Source organism: Solanum verrucosum, unplaced genomic scaffold (assembly GCF_900185275.1).
Source record: "Solanum verrucosum unplaced genomic scaffold, falcon-dt-bn FXZP01000284.1, whole genome shotgun sequence".
NCBI classification, from domain to species: Eukaryota; Viridiplantae; Streptophyta; class Magnoliopsida; order Solanales; family Solanaceae; genus Solanum; species Solanum verrucosum.
In genome coordinates this window covers 347,377-357,244 of record NW_026019936.1, presented here as the reverse complement: position 1 = coordinate 357,244, position 9,868 = coordinate 347,377, and the positions used below count along the sequence as shown (strand labels likewise).

General features: G+C 31.7%; 1 protein-coding gene across 1 annotated transcript; it reads left to right on the top strand.

Moving 5' to 3' along the window:
* Positions 1-6,749: 6,749 nt before the first annotated feature.
* Positions 6,750-9,466, top strand: LOC125838376 (sterol 14-demethylase). The gene is made up of 2 exons (XM_049517453.1): positions 6,750-7,253; positions 8,332-9,466. Exons 1-2 carry the CDS (start codon positions 6,789-6,791, stop codon positions 9,328-9,330), a joined length of 1,464 nt encoding a protein of 487 aa, XP_049373410.1. The 5' UTR covers positions 6,750-6,788; the 3' UTR covers positions 9,331-9,466.
* The last annotated feature ends 402 nt before the right edge of the window (positions 9,467-9,868 follow it).

Genomic DNA, 9,868 nt, shown 5'->3' with positions numbered 1-9,868 from the left:
TGATGGATCAAACTGAGTAAGTTAAATTATAACCATTCACATTCTTGAGAAGTATGTAAAGATCTTCGTGGGACTATGGAGTGAGTCTCAATTGATTTTCTATAGAATTTCATAAGTAGAGTCGGAAGAAGATTGAGTGTACGTAAACGTTATCCTTACCAAACAAAGAAAGAAAGAAAAATCACATTTTTTTTATGACTAGGAAAATCCACAGACTCTACCCTCCAGGTGCGCACAGGGTAAAACCCCCTCTCCTATGCAATAGCTCACAAACCACATGGGAGAGGTAACCTGCACTAGGCAAGTCCGGTATGACAAGCTCGACCCAGAAGGCAAACCCCTTACTTTTGTTGTCAAGATGTTTTGAACTTGAGACCTCCAACGTAGAAATCTCAAGCCCAAATCACTGGGCCACCCCGAAGGGTTAAAAAATAAAAAATCACATTTGGAACTCTGTAATTCTTGAAGGTAAAGATATCTTCTCCATGTCATTATATTTTTTTTATTCAATATGTGATATTTATATTGAAATTTTACTATTCTAAATTCGCACCGGCACAGAGCACATGCCATTATATTTCCTTTCCAATTAAATGAGATTATATTTTTTTTATTCAATCTGTGATATTTATATTGAAATTCTACTATTCTAAATTCGCACCGGTGCAGAGCACATGCCATTATATTTCCTTTCCAATTAAATGAGGTATGGCCACAATTATTATTTTTTCTTTTTTCTTCCTTGTTTAATTTAGTGCCTAATTAATTTTAATCTGACATTTCAAATCTTTAATGATTTATGATTCCTTTCTCAGTCAGAACCAAACTAAATATTTCCTTCCACCTACCATTTACATTATGTTTGGATGGTTGTTATAATATATTGTATTGTATCGTACTGTATTATTTTAATATATATAATATTTAAATATTCTATTATTTTGTGTCATTACTTAATGTCTTATATACACCAATTATTAGAATGACCCACTTACAAGAAAAGTAAGATAAAAAGTAGAACTATTATGAAAAGGTAGGGTAAAGAATAAACATAATTACTAAATAATAAGTAAAGACAAAATGAAAAGACCTAACAAGCCACAACAAATTTGATAAAAGTAAAGACAAAATAAAAATAAAAATATTAGAGTAACGACATGATTGCACCAAATAAGTCGTTACGTAAAATAAGATTTTCTTTCGTTACTTAACAATGAATTTAAACGATACGATATATTATAATTTAATTAATAGTCAAAACAAACGTTGTACTTAAACTAATAATACAATACGAGAAACAACCATCCAAACAAAGGATCGTTAGCGTTTGATCATAAATTTTGGATCATATTTTTAAAAATTATCTTCAAGTATTTGTTTTGCCATTAAATTTAATTAGATTTTGAAATTTTGATTTTTAAGTTCCAAAAAAAACGTACACAAACCCGATTTTGGGTTTTTAGGACTTTCACTCAAAAACTAGGTATTTTTTTCTAAAGTAAGATGCATGTTCAAACACAATTTCGACATCTAAAATATTTCTCTCTCTTAATTTATATGACACATTTCTATATTTAGTAACAATTTAACTTTAAAATATCTATTTTACGCTTGATGAAATTATTTATAACCACACAAATATCTATGACTTATTTTAGATTATAAGTTTCAAAAATCTTTTTTTCCTTTCTTAAACTTTGTGTCAAGCCCTAACTAACTCGTATAAATTAAAATAGAGAAAGTATTTCTTAAGAAACATGCAAAATTAAAAGTGAATAAATAAGGGGAACTTGCATAAATATCACCAGTTTAATAATTAATTACTTAGATACTCTAGTTTGCTATATTACGTATCTTACCAAATTCTGATATCTCCAGATATATTCATATGCATGTATCTCAAATATATGATATCAAATTTAGATGTGATTTATTCTATACATATTATATCCAAATGAATTAACATGTATATGAGATGCATAGCAAGTCACACTTGCCCGACTAGAAAAAGTAAAAATTAAAATATTATAAAGTCATAGTTGTAGGGTTTTCCCTAGATATTATCGACCACAAAGAATTTTGTCATTTATCAAAAGTCCAAATACACGTTCTGGCGTTCTAAAGGAATTGGCCCATGGTTTTCTCACGTGATCATCATTTCTTAATTCTAGTTACTAGTACACCACTTTGATTTTTAAAAAAATAATAATATTACATGGTAGGTAGCGATAGAAGAGATTCATTATAATAAAGAAAGTTATTTTCAAATCCAATCTACATTTATGAGAATTGAAGAATGATTCATGTGTGATTTTTTAGTAGCGGATTCAAAAAATTTATTCAGAGGTTGGAAAAATAAATTAAAGGTGTTAAATAGACGTTGATCAAATTGTGTTTTTCTGATAATTTGTTTGAGTACCTAATAAAAAGTAATTTCATGTATTGTTATGACCATAGAAAATGTCTTTCTAATTTTTTTTAGAAGTTTCTCACTAGTTAATCTAGGTTGTATATCAATTCAGATTTAAAATGGGTTGAATTAAGCGGGTTAAAATGAATTGAATTAATAAAATAAGTGGTTATTATAACATGCCATGAAACTAAATGGATTGGACGAGTTATGATTTTATGGATTGATTTTGACACCCCTACCCTTATTCATTAAGTCAACTTCTAATCTTGTATCCAAAGAATTATAAATCTATATGTAAAAAAGAAATTACCTTATATATTGTGTAATATTAACTGAAACAATTCAGATAAATACCTTGACAACTTCCTAGATCCGTCCTAATATTTTTCTACCTTTGAAAATAAAAATAAAATTTATATACGCTAAAATTACACAAAATTATATACACATCGTCATTTTCAAACTTCATTTATAAAATTACACGAGATTATTATTAGTTTTTGCAAAAAAATTCACCTATTTGGAAGGGCATGATTCAAGTGACCAACTTGATCAAATGATCAAACCACTTGCAATTTTTACAGTTCAAAAAACACTATTAGCATATGTGTGATTGATTAATTTAGCTCTCATTTTATGTGACTTTTTATTTATAAGTTTATCTCCGAAAGAATATATTTTTTATATTTAAAAAAATATATATATATTTTTTTTTAATAAAATAGATTTCATGTAATTATTCATAGCTTGTTTTAGGTTAAAAAAAAATTCCCTAAAAAAATATAACTTACAAGAAATGAGTAGCGTGGCAATTTTATTTTTTTAACAAACTGAGTATAAGATTTGGAGTTTGGTATACCAAACTTATATTTTGTAGTACTTAAGAAGCACAAGTAAAAAATTACTCCCTACGTTTCAATTTATATCACACTTTTCGAATTTCAAAACTCAAACAAGTCTATCTTTGATCGTAATTTTTTCATATATCTTTTAATTATTTTTGAATTGCCAATTACTGTGACTTATAGTACCTTTTACGTAGTTTACAAATATATAAATTTCATTTCAAAAAAATTGAAGATTCCACACGCAAATTTTCGGTCAAACTTAAATTGTTTGACTCACGAAAAACGAAAAGTGTCACATAAATTGGGACAGAGGGAGTACGTCTATACAAAAGTCAGTGTAGACCTAATGTCTAAAAACCTACTAATTACAGGGGCGTATACAAGAGGGGTCATTAGATTCACATGAACACATGTCCCTTCCCGAAATTATATATAGTAACGTTATATTTTAGAAAAAATATTTAAATATAGATGGGTGAGCCAACACTCAAAGTACCATATAATACAGTGATGATTAGGTGCACCTCTCTAAGTGAGGTTATAAATTTGAATCTTATATCTATCTTGTTTATTTTTCTTCAAAATTTTCAAGTTTGTCACATTGGAAATTCCTAATTTTTTAGCACTGCAATTATTTTAATATAATTAAACTAGGTGTGTGTGAGCGCGCGTGCGTGCGTGGGCGTGGGCGTGTAAGAATTTCAATAGATAAGAATTAATTCTAAAACTATAATTTTAACGATTTTTAGTGATAAAAACCTAAATGTCAAACCAATCAAATTTATATCTAGATCCGCTTTTTTGTAATAGTGCACCCATTATCTTGAAATCATGGATACGCCTCTGCTACGGATGCCAAAAAAATATGGATAATATTCTTGTTCTTTTTTATCTAAAGGAGGTCTTATCCATTCTATCAAGATTTACGAGGTACACTTTGTTTGAATGGTTGTTACGTATTGTTTCATAATGTATCGCATTGTATTGTATCGTACAATATTGTTTTAACGAGTATAATGTTTGTCTAGATTGTATCGTTCTCCGTCGTTACATAATGACACACATCCAAAATTTGAGTGATAAACCTACAAGAAAAGTTGGGTACGAGGTAGAACTATTATGAAAAAGGCAGGATAAAAGATGAAATATGATTATTAAATAATAAATAAAAATAAAATGAGAAGAAAGTATTAAGGTAACAACGCGATCACACAAAATCGGTCGTCACATAAAATTGATCTTTTCGTCGTTACCTAACTATGGATTTAAACGATACGATACAGTAAAATTTAAGTAACAATCAAAACAAACATTATATTTAAACTAAGAATACAATACAATACAACAGGTAACAACCATCCGAACAAGGTGTAACTTGTCTAGATAGGTCAGAAATAGAGTAAGTAGCGAAACAATTATTTTTTATAATTAGGGAGAAATCTTTCAGTTTAGTACCTACAATTTTATAGCTATTTGAAAACAAATATTATTTTTTCTTAAATAAGTTAGCTCAAACACTAGCCTAAAAATGTGATCTAATATAAAGTTAATCGAAAATTGTGATATTTTAAGTTCAAATTTCAATAATAGAAAAATAAAATTTAAAAATATTATCTAATAAGAATGCGAACTCTCAATCTGTTGCTCGCTTTGAAGGCTAAATAATGAAAATAATACATAACAATCAATCAATTAACGATAACAAAAAAATATATGATATAGTTGTGTAAATCAGCCAAGAGAGTTGATGAGCTAAGTTTTTTTGTCACCACATCAACAACACACTTTATTTACATGTGTTCTCAATTCATAATTCTTGTATTTGTACTAAAAATTTTAATACAAAATCAAAATTCAAGTAAAAGTTATTGAATTTTCGAAAGGCTTCACCCAACACCCTGAAGTCGCCCATATTCATTTATGTAAAAGTACTCCCTCAAATTTAGTTTATTTTACTCCTATACTAATACTAGATAGTAAATCAATAATATTTTATTACTTTTTTCTCATACTATCTATAGGTATTGAATAACTACATAAAATAGAACCTCCCTCCATTCATTTTTATTTTTATTTGTCACTTTTAGCATATAAAAAAATATTTTTTTTTTCATGTTTATCCTTGATAACTTCTTAATCCCCAAATTATTTTTCAATTCCTAAGATTAAACATCAAAGTAATATGATATTGTGATAAACTAATCAAATCAATTATTATTTCTAAATAAATGTGTAAAATTCAAAATGAACAAGTAAACGTGAACAAAAAGAGTAATCAAATTTAGAGTTTCAAAACATTATTAATAAAATATACATCTAATTAATTTTTTTTTTAAAAATATATCAAATCAACAAATATCATGTAATATGAGAGGAAGAGCATGTCAAATCAACAAGACCACGTAAAAGTGAGTATATGACTTAAAAGGAGTATGTCAAATCAACAAAAACCACATAGTATAAAGGGATGAAATATATCAAGATGGATTGCGGTGCAGTGATGAGATTGTTTTACTCTCCATCAAAATTTTCGAATTCAAGCCCTGAATATGAAGAAAATCATATTGAAAACGTCCCTCCCAAATGAACGAGTCATGTCAGACATGTTGGATATGGAGAAAATCATCCGAACATGATGAATATAGAGAAAATCATATTGGAAAACGTCACACCCAAATGAGTCCTGCCGAACACGATTAATATGGAGAAAAATCATATTGGAAATGTCACACTCAAATGAATCCCGCCGGACACGAAATTTAAGAATTAAAAAAAATTACTATAAAGTTTTACCAAAGAATCCTATACTCAACACAAACTCTTGTGCATGTCAGACCAAAAAAATAAAAAAATAATAAAAAACAGCTGTGCAATATAGTTACCACTAGACTGGTGGACTGAATCTCTATATAGCTAAGCTAAAAAAAGAGAGTGAAAGAAAAAGAAAACCCTCAAGTAAATGAGGTGTGCCTCCACTATGACTATCATTATTCTCTCCTGAAAAAGAAATTTCCATTAATTTTTCTTCATTCAGGTACCTCTTTTTCTCTTTCTGTTTCTTGATTTGTTAAGAATCTCAGATCTTTATGTTAAAGTTTCAATCTTTTGAGAAAAAGATTTGTGGGTATGTGAAGGAAATGGAAATGGGGGAGGGATTATAAGGGGGGTAATCGAACTCTCACTAACAAGGTGAAAGTTCTTATTGCTAATCAACTGAGTTATTAAGATTTCCCATTTTAAAAGTTTCAATCTTTTCTTGAATTGCATGTTTTTTTTAAGCTATGGAGTTAAGTGACAACAAGATTCACTATTTCTCTCTCTCTCTCTTTTTGTTTCTTGATTTGTTTGGAATTTCAGATCTTTATGTTAAAGTTTCAATCTTCTGAGAAAAAGAATGTAGGGGTAGGGGTAGGGGTAGGGAATGAGATTACGAGGTGAAAGTTCAATAGTCAACAACAACTGAGATGTTAAGATTCCCATGTTAAAGTTTCAATAGTTTCTTGAATTGCAGGGGTTTTTTTTCAGCTATGGAGTTAGGTGACAACAAGATTCTGAATGTGGGGTTGCTGTTAGTTGCTACCCTTTTGGTAGCAAAGCTCATATCTGCACTAATTATGCCCAGATCTAAGAAGCGTTTGCCTCCAGTGATCAAAGCATTGCCTATTGTTGGTGGGTTGATTCGTTTCCTTAAAGGGCCAATTGTGATGCTTAGACAGGAGTATCCAAAGCTTGGGAGTGTGTTTACTCTGAATTTGTTGAACAAGAACATCACATTCTTCATTGGTCCAGAAGTTTCTGCACATTTTTTCAAAGCCCCAGAAACAGATCTTAGCCAACAAGAGGTTTATCAGTTCAATGTGCCTACCTTTGGACCTGGTGTGGTTTTTGATGTTGATTATACAATTAGGCAGGAACAGTTCAGGTTCTTTACTGAAGCTCTCAGAGTTACTAAGTTGAAGGGCTATGTAGATCAGATGGTCACAGAAGCTGAGGTATACTAAAAAGAATATGTTATCTTTTCTTGAATTTGATTGATGACATTTAGAGTTTGTTTATTAATGTTTGCTTCAGTTTTAAGTCTTTTATTATAGTGGGCTCATGTCTCTGTGCTCTGATTGTGTTTCAAGATAATTTGACCTGTGTTACTGTAATTAAACAAGAAAATGTTTATATTGGTTGCCTTAGTTGTTAAGATAATGTTCTCAGATCTTAGAAATCTTATGTTGCTTGGACTCTCCAAAAATGTTGTCCCACTTATGTCTGGATCCTCTAAAAATCTACTAACTTTGGAGGATCCGTCGTGCACCGGTTGGCACCGGTTGGCACTTTTGAAGAGTCCGAGCAACATAGTCAGAAATCAGAAATCGTCTTCTGCTCTTGGATTTTTCATCCCCCCGGATTCATTGCTTTTCTTGTGATTGATTTTGTTTGGTAGTCACTTGTTTTATTCTTTTAAGACTTCATTCCTGCCAGATTTTGGCCTGAATTGCATGCTGCCATTTCTTACTGCAACTGCAAGATCTAAGGGCTCACGGTTTCATGCAGTTAGTATGTTTCTTTCATTTGTGTGACCACAACTTTTATCCTTCAGTTTGAGTCTTTGAGAAGAGGTGGAGATATTTGTTTAAATGAACTAGCATTTGCAACACCTTTAGTTTTGAATTAGCCCTTTTTTGAAAGGGGGGCTTCAGTTAATCATGCATGCACTCTAAGCTCCCGTTTGACCATAGATTTTGAAGTTGAAACTTGAAAATTTGAGTTATTGAAGTAATGATTTTTGGAACTTGAATTTGTGTTTGGACATGCATTTTACTTGGAATTTTTTTTGAACTTTCGTGAGAAAGCGAAATCTCTCCCAAAAACCAGCCTGGACCAGTTTTTGGAACTTGATAATGACCAAACATCAGTTGAAGATAAATTTTCAAAATTTGTGGCCAAACGGCAAATGCTAGTTAAGATGGAGAAGAAGTATAGCAGATTGCTTTTATACTGTTTGTATAATACTTATAGACCTTGAATAATTGTAATTTGATAGACTGGCTTTGTTTTTCTTCCTTTTGACAAATGCAGGAGTACTTCTCAAAATGGGGTGAGAGTGGTGAAGTAGATCTAAAGTATGAACTGGAGCATCTTATCATATTGACAGCTAGTAGATGTCTGTTGGGAGAAGAGGTCCGCAATAAACTCTTTGACGATGTGTCTGCTCTCTTCCATGACCTAGACAATGGGATGCTCCCTATCAGTGTTATCTTTCCCTACCTTCCAATTCCAGCTCATCGCCGACGTGACAATGCCCGGAAGAAGCTCGCGGAGATCTTTGCAAACATCATAAATTCTAGAAAACGTACAGGCAAGGCAGAGAATGATATGTTACAATGCTTCATTGACTCAAAGTACAAAGATGGACGGCCAACAACAGAGGGTGAGATCACAGGTCTTCTGATTGCTGCTCTTTTCGCTGGGCAGCACACCAGTTCCATCACTTCCACTTGGACAGGGTCATACCTCCTCACCAACAACAAGTACATGTCTGCTGTTGTAGATGAACAGAAGAATTTGATGAAGAAACACGGGAATAAGGTTGATCACGACATCCTTTCCGAGATGGATGTCCTCTACAGATGCATAAAGGAAGCCCTGAGACTCCATCCTCCACTGATAATGCTTCTGCGTAGTTCACATAGCGATTTCAGTGTTACAACCAGAGAAGGAAAAGAGTACGACATTCCTAAGGGACATATCGTTGCAACATCACCTGCTTTTGCAAACAGGCTGCCACATATCTTCAAGAATCCAGAAACTTATGACCCTGATAGGTTCGGTCCTGGCAGAGAAGAAGATAAGGCTTCAGGAGCATTCTCATATATTTCTTTTGGTGGAGGCAGGCATGGCTGTCTTGGAGAACCATTTGCTTATCTGCAGATTAAAGCAATATGGAGTCACTTGCTGAGAAATTTCGAGTTTGAACTGATCTCACCTTTCCCTGAAATTGACTGGAACGCTATGGTTGTCGGTGTCAAAGGTGAAGTAATGGTGAAGTACAAGCGCCGAAAGCTCTCTGCTGAATAAGCAGATAACATCTGCATGAATGTAGTAATTTAAGATCATTTATGTTGGTTTGTTAACCTTATTTCTGTTTAATGTTGACTTCTATGTTTAATGTTAGTCCTGTTTCTCTTGAAGATTGCAATGACTAAGATTATATTAGTATGATGTTTTACACTTTGTGATTTTTGTTAGTTTGTGTTTTCTTCCATTGGATTTTATCATATTCTCACTAACAACAAGTTAATTCAAACTCTGCAGGAAGTGAACTTCTGAAAAGGTTAAGTTTGCATTATATTCAGTATGCATTTCCACCATATGTTTTCCAATATATAGGGGTATATTAAGGAGGAAAACATTTTTCGGAAAATGTTTTCTTATTTCTCGTGTTTGGAGAAAACAAGTCGCATTGTCTCATATCCACTCTCACAACCACCCACTCTCACAAGTCGTAGTTTTGTGATAATATCTTTTACTTGCATACCGAACACACCCTTCGAGTTTGCATTTTTAGTCAAATTGACATGTTTTCCAATATGTAGAGTTTGCCCATTTGGTCAAA